Below are 17,468 nucleotides of genomic sequence, written 5' to 3' on the forward strand. Positions count from 1 at the left end.
GGAAAAGCACACGGGATCATTTTCAGGCTTTTCCCTCTCCTAAAGAATGAAAACCTCACCCTCAGACTGAAAAAGAGGATTTATGAAACTGTAATCCGACCCATTCTCACGTATGCTTCCCCAGCCTGGGCAAACTACAAAGCAAACGAAATTAGCAAACTCCAAGTGCTTCAAAATAAAGTGCTAAGAATCATCACAAAAGCTCCTTACTATGTTCGGAATAGGACTCTCCACTCCGACTTGAAAATAGATACTATTCAGGACTACCTCAGCAGAATAAACAACAACTTTTTTAATAATATTATCAATATGAATCCCGCTAATTTCACGGACATTCTTATCTACGAAATCCTGGCTGAAGACAAAAACCTCCGCCCATTTGCCGCCCACCTCTTGAGTTCAGAATTCTAAGTTCCAATTTTCCGGTTTTCAAGCAGCATCGATCAGGGTCAGTTTCTGGGAGGGTGACCTCCCACGTGACTGGCTCCGATGAATGAACAGTTAGTATTCAGGCTTTCCTACACAGGTCATCCGAAGTTTCTATCTCCGGCCCCTGCTTGGCGGATTCCATCCAAGATGTAGCAGTACAGGAGCAAAGTGCTTCTTTTTCTCTCTCCAGCACACTTCTACCTCCACGAGAGAAAATTTCTTTCAGGTTTCTACTCTGTCAGGCCCCACATGGGATCACATCAGGAACTGGCAAGAGCAGGACTTTAATTTCCTGCTGAAAACCAGTATAACCACAAAGTTCCAAAGTTTTCTCTGCTTGCTAGTACTTATCTCTGCTTGCTTGTATTTCTTTGCATGTAACTCTGCGTGTATCTCTGCATATCTCAGTAATAAATATTTGCTTTGCGAATCACGGCATTTTCTATGTTTAACACAAATAAATGGTGCTTCTTAAACAATTTTTATGAGTAACATGCGGCTTTATTAATTAATTTTTGAAGGATATTACACGATGCAGCGTAGTAGTTCGAGACAGACTCTTTCTATTGTTTCATATACTTAATATCTGAGTGCTGAGAATATCTGTGAATATTCATAGATCTTGGATACCTGTATGATACATAACAAGAGTTTTCCGAGCTCCATCCTACTTTTAAACGAGTGTCATCGAAGGAGGGAATCCAGTGCCTCGACCAGTCATCCCCTCCCAGTGTTCTTTCAAACGGATGTTTTGGATTAACAGTTTTCAGTACCTCCACTTCGGGCTCATACCTGCACTGTTAGCTTATAAGATCTAACTTTTCTTTTCCACATAAACTAAGCTAGATCCTACAAATGAACCTGACGAATTCTCTCACAGACGTGAAGGAATACCAGCACAGAAGAAGAGTGAAAATAGCCCTTTATTATTTTCACCTTATAACAGAAAGGCATGTACTTCGTGCTTTACAATAACACTGACAACTTGCGATGGAACTTAAACGTTATAAAATAAATCAATTCAAATCTAAATAGAGCAGCTCTGGATTAGCACTTGAAGTTACGGCTAACTTAGGTTGACTCAACAAACCTAACAGGCGTGACAATTATGCTAGCGAAAACACGCTCTGGATAAACTCCAAGATTCATCCGTTTAAATACTCACTTCACTTAAAATTTACATCCTGGCAAGGAAATGCGAGGGGAAGTTGAGGAGTTCAGGAAAGATAACAAAAATTTGAATAATACGTTAGTTGAACTTAAAGGAAACCCTACAAGCATTCTGGTAGGGGAGTCGGATGTCATAGCACTTAGCTCTGGGTTGGAATCCCGAAGAAGCCATGGACGTTTGAAATAATTTTCCCCATTCTGCGAATGTAATATCTTTTACCCCTTGCGGTGCAGCCTAGCCAACGTTATCGACCATAAGACATCAAATTAAACAATGGCTTTAGTCATTTCCGACCAATGGTTAAAAAGCAATCCTCCGACGATTAAGAGAGGGAAAAATATTTGTACATGCAAATTATAAATGTTCAACTCTTAACCAGGATTCAAACTTTCCCTTTTCGTAGGAAAAGCAGACTTCAATTCTTTGCGTCTCATTTTTTTATAAAGTGAAATTTTATTTTAATTTCTGTTAATTCAAAATAAATTTATTCTAAACCTCTAAGACATTAACTAATAGTAAAAAAAATTAAGTTATAAACATAAGTAGCTCAAGAAAAAAATTTATTGCTTTTAAAATATAACGAAATCCTTTAATAAAATAAGAAAATAGTTATTAGCAGGAGGTAAAAAATTAAAATCAAAGAATGAATGTTAGCAAGAAAACCTTAGTATGGTAAAATCGTGACTGAAATTTGAAAATACCGGAAAAAAAATGTGGAAAAACATGATAGGAGAAATTACCATCCCTCTTTTAACACAAGATAAAGGAAACTTGGCACCTTAATAAAGCTTAGAAGAATTAACAGTTATGATTAGAAGTTAATTTGAAAATGAAGCGATGTAAAGCACTTTACCCTGTTTGAGTAAACTAAAAGCTTAAAAGCTTTTCCCATACAGCCAGAAAGAAGAAAGAAAAAAGATACATAGTGAATAAAAATCAATTGAAAGTAACTTTCATTGAAAAACATTAAAAATCAAATTGCCACAAAATAAAAGAAGGTGCTAAAAATTAGAATCCAAAAATGTATGGTAGCATGCTTATGTTATTATAGATACTGATGTATATACATACGAGATATATAGAGATATAGATATGGATATAGATGCGTGTGTGTATAGCTCATTTCCAGTAAAAAGCGATGATGAAATCTGAAATGCCAAATGAAAGAAAAGTCTTTTGTAAAAATCATGCAGAGTTTTAGCTCTTTACGGCATTGCACCAAATTTTGACTTTCAAAAAGAATTTTATCATTTATTTCACAGTTTCTATTTTCAACCTGCCGCCCTCCTACATATGCGTAGGAAAGAGAGGTAATGTTTTCGGTCCAAAAATTCAATAGTAATTTTTCAGTAAATAATTAGGATCCTTGCAGCACGTTTTTACTGTTTTTACAATAATCCTATCTGTCTGCGTGTGTAGCAATTTCTTATAAAGAGTTGGTTAGATTTTGGGGTAAAATTGGACAAATGGAAGTGGTACTTGAAGCCCATTGCAGTTTTAAACTATCAACATAACATTGATATATATATAAAGCATATCATATTCTTGCTGTTGAACGAGCATTGTTAATAATACCTAAAAACGAACATTGTTACTGATACCTAAATATCGCGGGGTTATATATATAGACCAAAATTTATTTAGATTTGTTCATCCTATGGAAATAACCCATAAGAAAATTAAATTATGGTATTCTTTTCAAAGTATTTATTTTAAATACACTATAAACATTCAATTTCCTTTTATTAAAAATCAATTAAATTATACGTTGTCTAACTGCCTAATAAAATATAATTTTAATAAAGGCAACAACGGGGGAACATTTGATTATGTTATTATACTTAATTTTGGAAAGCCAGTGTTTACACATTAACGATTGTGCTTAATAAAATAGAATTCAAAATTCTAAATAAATCATGATTTTTTTTACACCCCCTTGATAGCCGTGTCAGGGTACTTCCCCCTCCAGAGGAATAGGTGGGCCGTAACTAAGCCAGTGTTTGAGGCATTTTGCTTTAGAGAACAATGTTCTAGGCATCCCGGGATCAGAGATTGTTGCATAATATTCTGCTGTTCAAAATTTAAAATTTCTCGCATTTGGCTGATTCAGGACTGATGGGCAGATTTGAATGAAATCTTTTAATGAAAACAATATGCCATATAGCACTCATGATACACACGTAAAATACTGCATAAGGCTCATCACCGCATTCTCTCTCCCAAAATACTACAGGACTTGAAAATATCTTTGCTGCAGGAGTAGAACTGTCACGAGGACTCATAAAATGCCTCTTTTCCTATATGAAGTCGCATTGTGAGAGCTGTATGGCTGATCAAGCACACCTATTAGTCGCTTTTTATTCGAACCTTGCAACGTCTGGCTTAGATCTTCTTGGGCCGAGAATCCTTACTCAAGATCATGATTGAGTACTGTGATTGCTGTTTTTGCATTATATCAACATGTATACGTGCCAAATTTGCTTAAAATTTATTCATCAGTTTTAGAGATTATCTACTATACTGGATAAATTCTCTAAATGTTGAAACACCAGTGTAAATCGCGACATCTCCAGACTACATGAGCATCATTGCTGACCAGTTACACCTTTTCTTGTCATCTGTGTTCTCCACCGAATAAGAACTCTCCTACCAGAGAAATACTCCTCGTTAAAATGTCGGAGCTGCACTGCTTGGTTTTGAGGAACATACTGATGAATTTCAGTTCTGTATCGGTCTCCTAACTGGTTGGTTATAAAGCCTATTTAGCAGATATGGAATATCATAGAACACCAGCTCAGAGCTCACCAACCACCTCGTAATCTGCCGAAACTGCTTACAAATTTGTTACGGTCTTCTTTGGGGCACTTACTAAAGACTAGCTGAATCGATCCACAACGGTTGCAAGTGTTCTGAGTGCCGAAAGGTTAATGTGTTAATTCTTTATGCGATACGCATGTTCTTAGCAATAAAATGATTTCTTACGAATTATTTCGAAATACATCTATTTTCAGAAATTTTCTTTAAAGCTCCCTGTTTTATTATACAGCTTTTTCTTACACATCCTTGGATTATTTGCGTATTTCCATATCTCTACTTGCTGTTGAGCAGATACTCGGTGTCCTGTAAACTTATTTGAAAATAAGTGGCAATAATCCTGAACTGCTTCTCCACAGCTAAATCTGAAATCATGCTCTGGTTTCACACCTATTGTTTTAGAACAGTGTCCGGTAATGAAAACATCCTCTACAGGCAGTACAGTAAGCTTTTCTGAGGCCTCGTGAAGCTCTTCTACTATATCACTGGAAATGATATACCCTGCGCCAGCCACAAATGTTGGATGTGCCGCTGGAAGATTAAAAGAGGAAATGCGAACATTTTTCTTCATCTGAAATGGTAAACGAGCATGCGTTTTCACACATCCTACTATCCAACGCTTTTTGTTCTGATTCTTGTAGAGAAAGTGGGAGAGTTTATTTGCATTTACATATATATCATCGTCAGTTTTCATTAAGAAACGCACTCGGGGACAGTAAGAAGAGAACCACTTTAACGCCATAACAGATTTCAAAGTCAAATTCCTGTAAGCATCAGCAAAATTACCTTGTATGATATCCCTATGGCGCATACTTTCTTCGTAGATTTGCATCTGTAATCTCCTATCATCATTAACTTTCCCTAATAGGAAGATTATACCACCTTTAGTTTGATTCAAAAGCGTTTGGTTGCCCCAAGTATTACGAATTGCTGTCCTCCGCTCCGTGTTAGCTGCCGATGAACTGACACTTATAAGATACATATATTGTCTCTCTAAGCAAAAGTGTGGTTCATTTATAAGCAAACGAAATGAGTTTGTGATTTTCACGTATTTCTTCGTTGGCTGGTACTCGTGTTGCAGTATAGCTTGCTTGTATGCATAATACGGGTAAGTCCACATTTCTGTATTAGGCAATTCATCCTTAAGTGTTTTGCTCTCAATCTCTGTAAATCTCATAAGTAAGTAGAATCCAGCTAAAATTAATACGGAGCAAAGGTATATCAGCACAGTCTTTCTCCAATGATATAGCTCGAACCAGAGCCTGAACCTAGGGGAAAAAAAAGTAAAGCATACATGAAAATCCATAATTAAGTTTTAATTATTATCATTTTATGCATTTACTTAATTATTTCAAGTTATTTTTGTAAGCTCTAAATTTTTTATTGTTACTATTTTCTGTTTTTAGTTAACATGTGAATTAGAGATGAGCTGATCAAAGAATAAATTGTTGAAAAAAATCTTTGGTTTGGCTAATTACTGTATAAGCTACAGTTACCTTGTTATCTTTTGCATTTGTTAAGTGTGAAGAGGACTGATCTGGAACACTTCTTCCGAGAATTGTACCCGATCAGTCCTTCCCTTTCATCCCCCTTTAAGAATTCTTAAATTTTTTTCGAAAATATATAAATTTTCATCATTTTGAAAATTCAATATTTTTATGAAACTCTCTCATATCTTCACGAAAATATATAAATTTTCATTGTCTTCAAAATTCAATACTTTTATGAAAAATCTCTCAAATTTTCACAAAAATATATAAATTTTCAACACTTTTCAAAATTCAATATTTTCATAAAAATACATAAATTTTCTTCATTTTTCAAAATTCAATATTTTCATAAAATATATAAATTTCCACGAAAATACTGATGTGACAGCTTTTCGGCTTTAAATTTTAATTTTAGCGTTTTTGGATAAGATCTGAGCTTATTGAATTCTTCCATATCTTTTTATTTAGAATCATTTTTAGAGGCTTTTCGGTTAAGGCCTTTGAGTTAAAGGTCTTTTACATAATTTCTACTTTTAAAAAGTTATTTTTAAGTTCTCTATTAACAGGTATTATATTATCTATATGTATTTTTAATTTTTCATCTTTTTTATCTTTTAAAACAGTTGAACAAGTATAAGAATGTAAGTATCTACCTCCTGACATAGATTCTATTTCACATTTTTAGGCTCCGTCATTGTATTATCTTTTGATGTTTCAAAATTTATCTGTAATTTTAAAAAATTACTAAAAAATTACTTTTCTAAATATTACATTATGAAGGTTATCTAATTTATTTTAGCTTGAAACAAATATGACTTTATCTACATATTTTTTATTAACAGCATCCATTTCATTAATTGGTTTAGCTACATTCGTTATAATTTTATTGTTTGCATTAAATTCGTCACCATCATTTGAATGTCAATCATTATCCATTTCTTTTCTAATGCTTTTATTTAATGCTTGTATTTTCTCTGCTGTTTCATTAACAAAATTTAAAAAGCTATAATCAATATTATATTTATTTAAATCTATGCGTCCCCTTTTGATAATTAGTTGTCATTTCACTCAAAATATATATTTTTGTACTAACATCCTTGGGCCGGCGGAAGCGGGCCTGCAAGGCCTTCTTTGCAGGCGGGCGCCGACTAAGAGAGGGGCGCCGACCAGCCGACCGACACTGACCTTTGTTTAATACAAAAGAATTTACATTTACTAGGGAAGAAAAATAAATGTACCTTAAATAATACACAGGACAGGGACTATGGGCGCTTCCATCTGCCGCCCATCCATCAATCGTTACGTACAGTATCACGCAAAGTGGTTTGAGTTTCAAAAGCCGTGGGAATTCCCGCTGTGAGAACTTTAAAAGTAGTAAATACCGTACTTACACCGACTACACACGCAGACGTTCTGCACTGCTCGGAATAATTTTTCTGCGGACCAAGTACCATATAATGGTCCTTTTCCATGTGTCTAGAAATCCACTTGTTATGTATCCTCTACACATTTCTTCTTCTTATTTATTGAATGGTTGACGAAGAAAATTTTCAAAGCACAAAAGACTTACTACTATTAGAAAAGAAAAATCCATTTGATTAAGTACGTACTTATTTTATTTAATATAATTTCTGTTTATTTTTATATAATCGATTTTATTAAATTTTTATTTAAAATGTATACAGTGAAATACTTCTTTTTTTCTTGGCAATTTCTCTGAGGATGGGAAGGGGGAACGGATGAGCCCTTTCTATGAGGGCAAATTTGTCATTTTGCCATATATAAGAATGAACACATGCCCCAATTTTTCATTTTCCTCGCGGGAGTTGGAGGGCGGTGGGAAGATTTGCATGGACGGAAATTCAAAGTCGTGTATAAGATTTATATTTTGTTTCGTGGGGAAAGGGGTTGCAGGGGTTTATAATCTGCGTAGGTTATTTGCAGGGGTATATTATGTCCAAATTCCCGATGTTAATACAATTTATTTAATGACTAGAGTAGTGTGAAACGGACAGTTCAGCGACAGGAGGCGGAGCAAGCTCGCAGGCGGAGTGCGGATGAGCCAGCACCGCGGTGCAAATTCAAAGGCGGTGCAAGCGGAGGCGCGAACCACGTGGTTTTCGTCCGCCATTTTGGAACACGTGGTCTTTCATCCTCCATCTTGAATGACTCACCCTCTTCCCGCCCTGTTGGATCACGTGATCGTCGTCCTCCATTTTGAATCGGTCAGCGCTAAATCCCCAAACGCGCAGGGAGGTCACGTGACATCCAAACTACGTGTGAGATGATGTCACATCAAAGATACGCCCCTTACGCTCAGTAAATTTCTGCGCATAAATTGAAACATGCCTGTGCAACATGAATTTCAGAACCAGAGAAAATTTTTCTGAAAATACTACAGATGCTAACTAAATACATACCAAATATTAACATTTTAACATGTATAGCTTTTCAGTATACTCTTATGTTTATTTTAAATCGCTGAGAAACATATGAGATTTCAGTTTTAAATTCATTCTGTTAATATTTCCAATACATTTCATCTAATAATTAATGTTTTGTGCTTTAATTTCATCATTGTATTAGAAAAATAATTAATATTTATTTCTCTATATATTATTCAAATGAATAATTAATTAATTTAAAATTACGAACATTTTGTAATAAATGTGACAACTTGTATTATTTTATTGTATATCTGAAAGGAATCTGTTTAAATATAAATTATTTACATGATCTTTGGATGGAAAAAGTATCATGTAGTATATTTAAACAAAAGACCTACTGGAAGATATTTTTTTTTTTTTTTTTAGTTTTTGCATGTTCAGAATTTTTAATGCGTATATAAGTTTGTTTTGAATAGTTTTGAAAAATATATTGCACCCACACTAAATTTAAATAACAAATTTTTATCCTGTGAAATACACTCAAATTTTAATATGAATGAGCCGTTGTGAAGCTGCCAAGGTATTTTCATAGAAAGCTTATATCAATTTAAGGCTTAAAAATGATTTCAAAGATAGATTCCAGGCTTTTCTAGTGTAGATACGAGCCAGTTTCCCCCAGAAAGTCCTTCACAAAGACATCCATCGTTTTAGCTTGATAGCCCTTATGTGCTATAATCAAATAAATTAAACCAAGCTTTTGTAAGGATGTGATATTCTTTCTTCCTTATTATTATGGATACTGTTTTTTAAAGTTGTCAAGATTTTTGATGAATCGACAATGTAAACTATTCTGAAACATCTGGCAGCCCCAATAATGATGATTTTCAGTTTGCTTATAATGATAAGACCTTCGAGCAGACCATGTGATCATATTTTCTTCCCATGCAAATGTTAACAATTCATAATCACTCAGAATTCTCTCATCACAAGAAGAGCTCCCAGTATTCTACATGTTAATGAATTTTATTTATATTTTAATCTTAAAATTCTTAATTTACTGAGAAGTGAGGAAGATGCTTGCTATATCTTTCTTTCAAGAAATGTACATATTTTACATCACATTCGAATATGCAAAAATGGACATTCAATAAAATTTCACATCAGTGAAAGCATTTAGGGGTGCAGCTTGAAAATTTGCTAATAAAAGAAAAGTTTATGTTTTAACAGCTGGTTTAGTGGTTTCAGAATACTGTTTGTAACAGCATAAAGTGAAAGAAACACTACAAAAATGTGACTCTTCACTGAAACATTTTTACGAGAGAGATGTATTCTCTGCATATGATCCGCCAACCAAATATGTGAATAGGTGGCCCTGAAAAAATTTTGAACATAGCAGAAAATCTGTTCATACAGCAAAAAACCAAAACTGGCATGATTCTTTCATAATGCTGTATAAATGACAAGTTATGCCAAAAAACTGAAAAATTCTTTCTCGCTCAGTTTCGAAGTAGAGAGCCATCCACACTCATGCCAAAAGTTGTCGACCATCTACAAGAGGGAGTGACAATTTATTCAAACTTCTGGTGAGAATATAAAAGACAAGAACTGGTAAATACCAGCTTACAGATATTTTTCTGTGAACAATAAATTTAATTTTCTTGATCTAACAACAGCTGCTCATACATAAAATATAGAAAGACTGTATAGCTTAGCTAAGTGATGGACTAAAAATCGAAGAGGCGCGTTTCACTATCATCATGAATCTTACTTTGCAGAACTAATGTAGCAAAAATCTTTGAGACCTTGGAATGCTTCTTATGCCATATTAAAAGCAATTGAGGAAGCAGGGCAGTAACAAAGTGTACATGAGACATGAAGTTGGCAATAATTCTGATGCCAGCTTGATGTTTAAAAAAAATGGAAGCTGCAATACTAAAGAAGTATCGTAACATTTTTAAAACTAAGGTTCTGTTTATATTTCAGTTCATTTCGTTGCCATATCAGTATGTTTTGATTTTGATGTCCTCCAATTATGAATGTCTTTTAATTTCTTTTTAAAATATAGAAATGTGTCATTACTCTGTATTACGTATGTTTTAGTTAATTTCATAAAACTCTACATTACATTTGGACTTATAAATTTACTGATGTCTCCTCACAGGAAATTTCTAAATCTATAAATGTTTGAGCAGGAAGAGGCTGTGTTAAAGTAGTTAAAGGATATTTAACTGGTTGATAAGGGCGTTATTTTAACAGCCACTGTATTGTCTATTATACACGTAATTTTTCTATTTCTGTATAATATTTGGCACTGTTCCTTTATCAGGATCAAATTCAGAAATGTACATATGGATGTATGTCTTCATATACGTAAGTACGAATGTATGTGTATACACTCTTACGCATATATGTGTACATGCATGCATTTGTTAATCCGGTCCCGATAATAGAACAGTACCTAATATTTTGCCAGTTGATTTTTTTTTCGTACAACTCCACCCATAAGCCATGAGAATATATTGATGAAGCAACGCACCATGTCGTCAAGAAGCATTTACGTGGCAACCCATGATGTCACCAAAAAATATTTATTGTTCAACCCAGGCATATGTATAGCATTCTCCCATATGGTTTTTCAGTAGCATGACTGCAGATAATGATCCCTCCAATGGGAATTTTAATGTTTTAGCCTAGTGGTGGACAGCATAGTGCAGTTTTGATTGTTTTCGGCAAAATCTCATATTTAGCCTTCTGCATGCATAGACTGTAATGTGGCTTGCTTTAAAGACATCATGCACCTCTTTCTTCTTTTTGTTTTTAGAATTTTAATAGCAAGTTTATAATATTTTTAGATGTTTCCTTACCTGAAAACAGATGACTGTGTATATGCTAAGAACAAAAGCACAAAAACTTAGAAGTGTGTTATATAGAAAAAGGAGAATATAGAAAGACAAGTGGTAGTGGATGAATCGTTGCAATAGATATAATGTTTCGCTCTCATGATGCAAACGAGTTATTACAGTTAAAGGCCTAATGACCTTACAGGGTATGGATGTCTAGGAATACGAAACGATCAATAACACATATTACAGATAATGAGCAATTTTCTCTATAGTTCAAGAAATTTTTAAAAAATACCTTAAAATGTGTGATTTACCATAACTGTGAAAACCGCATTCAAATTTAAGGTTAGGTTATTTTAATATGGCACAAGTACATAAGGGCTACATGCCTAAGGACAGGGATACCTTTGTGGAGAACTTTCTAAGGGACACTAGCTCATATTCATGTTACACATGGAGAAAAACAACTATGCAGCTAGATCATTTGAGTGTGTTCAAACCTGGGTTGAACTACCGGTGTTCAGTGGTCATAACTTCTCAGTGACTGGTGGGATCCATATTTAATGTGTATTAGCAATATTTTCCTGCAATGGAAATGGTTCACAATAGGCAATTGGTAAAACTGAGGAGTGTTGTTAGTTCAACCCAGTTTCAAATCCCAGTAAATGGATTGATTGTATGAGAGTTTTGTGGTTTTTTTCATGTGTAACATGGAAGCAAGGAACTTATAAAAAGTATTCCACAAAGGCATTCTTCCTCTTAGGCAAATAGCTGTTCAGTCCTTTGTTATAATCTAAATAATTCAGTGTTAATTTGTAAGTATAATTATGATCCAAACAGAACTAGTATGTCGTTTGTAAATGTAATTGCAGTTTAGGATTAGTAATTTCTTACTTGTAAAAGGTTGTCTCTTGTTTGGATTTAGAATTTGGAAAAAGGTTTCGTAGCGTTTACTTAAATTCTGAAGGAGAAAACTTAAGGTTGTTATTATTTTTGAATAAACAGTTATTTAATGATTTAGATCTTTACTGTCACTGCTCTTTCCATTTCCCTACCAGAATTCAAATTTAGTTCCATAGTATTTAAGGTGTGATTTTCGGATTGCAAGGCAGAGTGTGCTTTTTCCTCTCCAGGCCCCGTTACTAGGTTTTGCTAGATCAGATAAGATTCTATTATTCGGATTTGCATTATGGTTGCTGACATTTAATTGTTACACAGTGAGAATGTTTTGATCCAGCTTCGCTTTAAATAAATTGTGCAGCTTGTGGCTACTAAGTTTTAAATTTGAATTTACTGTTACTTTAAATTACATCGCGACAAGTGGTTGGCTGATTTGTGAGCACGAGTCTTGCATTTATGTTCCTGTTCTGTTTTGATAAAAAAGTATATTGAACCTTCTTAAGACTTTGCACATCTTCTCAAACGAAGCAATTAAGCACTCCAAGTCTGTTAGGAGTTTGTACTTAGGTAGTAACCTAAGTTAGGGATAACTTAGGTTATCCCTCCCCTTAGGTTTATACTAGCAAAAAATACTAAAAGCCTATGAATGAAACACTTTGAATAATGCTACCTGCGTTGTAGTGAATGAAGGGTGTCAAACTCATCAGTAGTAAGATAGGAGTCTGTTCCATTGCTTGTAAGGTAATTCGTTATGGCATTCTTTGGCTCCAGAGCCTGGACCACTAACAAATCATTTATTTTTCTAGTCCATTAAGAGTCCTTTTATACTAAATTCACAGATCGTTCTTTTCTTAACAAAACGGTAAGAAGCTAACAGTGATTGTCAGAAAGTTTTCACATTACTGCTCTCTCTTTTCCCGTTTGAAAATTTCAAGCGAAATTCACAGTGATCGTCCTTTGCGATGGTAGCCATGTTGTTCATATCCTTGAGCATTTGCGTATTCCGCATATCACCGCCCACCAACGGCCGAGCGGTAAAGTCGCTGAACACTGGTAGTTCGGTCCGAGGTTCGAATCTCGCGAACGGGCTGGCTGCATGGGTGTTTTCGTGGTTTTCCTCATGTGTAACGGTATACGAGCCAGTTTCCCTTAGAAAGTCCTCCACGAAGGCATCCCTCCCCATAGGCAGATAGCCCTAGTGTGCTTTGCCATAATTAAATACACCACCACCACCACACCACATATCACCCATACCCACCATTTACTTCTGAATTCTGAAATAATTTAAGAAAGGAAATTGGAAAACAGAAACGTAAAACAGTAATAATAACAACACAAATAAACGAAGTATATATACAGGGTAACATAGGGAAGTGTATTCAATTTTGAATAAACATGTCGCAGTTAACTTAAAGATTAGTCACAGTTAACTTAAAGATTGAATTCGTCTGGAAAGAAATGCTATTTGTGTTACCAGAAAACCCAAAGACGAAAGTGGATATTCATCTCCCACAGTTCAGGTTTCGAATCGTCTCCGAAGTGATCTACTATCTTCAGTGGCGACGTTAAGTCGCTGTTTTATTATTGCGAATGCTCAGTCTCAGATACTGAGATCGGGAAAACCTGCAGACCAAGGAACATCCCTTAACTTGCATATCAAATGGTTGCGATGCATGTGTTGCTGTTAGTGATAGTTTATTTTAATAGTTCTAATAAATGTTAAACATTATTATTTATTATAAATATTCATTATTAAAATCATATTTTGTTCTTTTATTTTTTGAGTATTTAAATTTTGAAACAGTCATGGATTTATTTTCTGTTTTGTAGCTTTGAAAAATTAAAAAGAAAGATAAGAAAATGTATTGTTGCTGATAATTCTGAAATAGCAAATTATATTATTGATTGGTTTGTTGATTATGTTGATTTGTCTATTAAGATATAATTTATGTCCTTTAAAACAATTCTTTTCCTGCATGCTTATATATTTTTAGCAATATACCATTGCAAGTATCTTACTTACTAATAATCTTTTTAACTAATGAAACTAATTCCATGTACGCATACCTAAGAATTAAAATAATAGTTTAATACTAAATCAAGTTCAGTGACAGAAATATAGGTAGTAAAGATGAATGCTGAAAACAAAGAAAGTAAGTTGAATGGTTGATATATGTAGAAAAAAATGCATTCCTAGCGCTGCTACCTATTATTTCCCAATTTGTCAGAATCTGCATTTAGTTTGTCTTTCGTAAAGAAGCAGCCTATACAACTGATATATGACATGCCGTTATTATTGACAAATTTTCATGAAAGATGATAAAATATTTGACTTTTTCTTTGAAAGTTTTAGTATCATTCAGTAAACACCTGCAGTTAAACTCGCATGGCATTACCTAATTAATGCGAAATGGTATATATTCTTTGAAAAACAAATGGAATATATTCTGAGAATCTATGAAATAGTGAAATGTTTGGTATGAAATCATAAAAATCTTGCAAGAAATTCAGAATATTTTCGCTCTCATTATTGTATATCTCCTCCTTAAATTCTAAAATAGTGATGTTTCAACTCTTATTATTTTCATTGTTGCTTATTTTATAAATTAGGGAACTGGGTAAATGTGGTAAATTTAGGAAAACATTAAAATTCCTTTCCTCATTGGTTAAAACAATTTGTTGTTGATAAGCCTACTAATAGGAATTCGGTTAAACTTTTGAAAACTATATGGGGATAATGTGATTTTGTATAAACATTTTGGAGTGCTTTTCTATTTTGAAAAAGTGTTTAAAGCTATAAAAAGCGTTAAACTTGTTAAACGTTCATTTGAGTTCTTAGCGATTAATAACATGCATATGTTTAATTCTAAATGAAAGATCATTCCTTGCCTAATTATGCGCTTATTATCTTAGTAAGCAGTCTGCTTGTTTAACCTTAAGAGTAATTTTGCTAAGGTGATTGGCGTCATCCAGAAAACATGATGTTATCGAAATAGATCTGATAAGCTAATTACAGAAGGATGAAATCACATGATAATGAATGTTCTAGAATGTTCCATATGTATTAGTAAATGGAAAGCATTTGATTGTTTAAACAATATTGATTTTTGATCCATATTGTCTGATTGGTGATTTAAGGGATTTCAAGATCCGTAGTTATAGCAAATATAATTCGTATCTTCCAAAATCAATATTACAGTACCTTGTAAACTAGTTTTACGATTGTGCGCTGGTTGCTTGCTTCCATTTTTATGTTTAAAATGGCTAATACTTCAGTTTCTTCAATCTCCAATAATACTAATACTGATGCATTTATACCTAAAAAGGTAGGTTTTACTGTGTTTTATGAAATATATTTTTAAGATGTTTAAGGTATATTACACGTATAATGTTTATGTTATTGGGACATGATGTACTTAGTGAAATTAAATTTGTGAAAAATGACTTAAGATGAAAATTTTATGGTGGTAACGTTTAAGATTTATGATGAATTCAGCCATTACAGCCTAAGAAGTGCATACACATTATGAATATTCTAATAAATTTCATTTTTGTTATGGGTTTGTGTATAAGATATGTGTATGTACATATGTACTAAGTTATTTTACTGATTATGAGTTTCTGCTCTTTTCTCTCAGGTATGTCCTATTTGTGATAAAGTGTTTGGTCTAAAGCATAATTTGACTCGTCATCTAAAGATCCATTCGGAAGAGAAATCCTTTCATTGTGCAGAATGTGAAATGTCATTCGTTCGACATAGCGATTTAAATAGGCATATGAAAATTCATGATGAAACAACACCTTACCAATGCAGTATGTGTTCCAAGCGATTCACTCGCGTTGATAACTTAAGAGTTCATGAAACGATTCATCTTCGAAATTTTACTTGTGCGATATGTTTACAAGTTTTCCCGAAAACGGGTGACTTGAATAGACACCTGAAATCTCATGAAAGGAGCTATAAATGTAGTAAATGTCCTAAGAAATTTAGTGAACATGATCATTTGGAAAGTCCATCTTAAAAATTGTGTTGAATGTTCGGAAATTTTTACAAGCCAAAGAGATTTAAGAAGACATATGAAAAAACACGAAGTTGTTTTTAAATGCAGTAGTTGCTCAAAGAGTTTCACCAGTGATGATGCTTTTTTAGAAATTGTACTCAATGTTCACGAGCTTTTAAAAGAAAAAACCGATCTTTTACATCATATTCGAGTGGAGCATGGCCTAACGCGAACCATAGAAAAACGAAGAAATTCTGATCCTGTCAGTGTACGTTCGGGAGCTAAAATCACAAGTCTCAAGGATATGTTCGCTACTGAGTCGATTTTCTCTAATACAGGGAATGATCAAGACCTAGATGTGTTTCTGGAGTACATAAAATCACAACTTGTAGAAAAATTGAGTGATAATATAGCAACGTATCGGTGTCTTAAATGGTATGCAGTTGTTACTGTTAAAATGAGTCGTGAATTTGAAAATGGGGAACCTGAACCAATAGCATAATACCCATATTTCCGTAGCAACTGTTTGCAATTACTTAAAGCGTACGATATCGAAAGAGAAATTACCGAAGCTTTCGAAAAAATAAAAAAGAGCTATGATGAGTTTATTGAAAATGGCTCAGGATGAATTCTGGGAAAAGTTATTAAATGTGAAATAAATATGGTCAGATACAGAGCATTTTCTTAGAACAGTTAATTATTCATGTATAATAAAATAAGAACATTAACTTGAAAATAAAAAAAGTAAACAAAAATGTATGCATGTATCGAATGATGATATTACATCGGTTAATGTAAATAACTGATGATACATGTATTAAGATAGTGAATGCTGACTTTTATGCAGTCTGAAGCATTACTAAAATATCATTCATAAAATTTTGAATTAATATTATGTGATCTACTTATGAGTTTAATAATATTTAGTAAGTTTCCCATAGTAAAAGACTAATCCTAAAAGCGTTAGTGTTTAGTTATTTCATTATATATAAAATCTAAATAAGGGCTTTTTTCTTAGAGAGTTTCCTATGAAGGCAGAAATATTGCTAATTGTCTAGCGTAGGAAAGGGTAGTAAGAAAAAAAAAATAGTATATTCAAGGCACCCAAAATTTAAAAAATAAGAGCATGAGTGCATGCAGTTGGCAAAATATATTGAACTAAAAGGTATTACATGTTAAAAATATTGGGAAAGACTTCTGGATGAGGACATGAAATTTGGCACTTCATTGCAAAAATTCGGTAGCTATCAAGTTAGCTTAAAGATAATTGAGACACAAAACTAAACAATGGTAACATTAAAGAGTTTAAAAACATGCGTGCAAATATAAAAGGTATTAAAATATAAGGAACTACCAGAATACGCAGTAAATGTTAAAATCTGAAAATTCAAATGAAGTTAATAATGAAATAAAATAGCAGCATTATTCATGGT

General features: G+C 33.5%; 1 protein-coding gene across 1 annotated transcript in view; it reads right to left on the reverse strand.

The window, feature by feature from the left end:
- Positions 1-2,165: 2,165 nt before the first annotated feature.
- LOC118179663 (beta-1,3-galactosyltransferase 5-like) overlaps positions 2,166-17,468 on the reverse strand; it is a 48,316-nt gene continuing 33,013 nt past the window's right edge. The window contains exon 2 of the mRNA XM_085807597.1: positions 2,166-5,682. Within this exon, the coding sequence (XP_085663723.1) occupies positions 4,608-5,682 (1,075 nt within the window). The 3' untranslated portion in view covers positions 2,166-4,607. The remainder of the gene's footprint in view (positions 5,683-17,468) is intronic.

Source organism: Stegodyphus dumicola, chromosome X1, assembly GCF_044657685.1.
Source record: "Stegodyphus dumicola isolate Sdum_Otavi_A_Nest chromosome X1, ASM4465768v1".
Lineage (NCBI taxonomy): Eukaryota > Metazoa > Arthropoda > Arachnida > Araneae > Eresidae > Stegodyphus > Stegodyphus dumicola.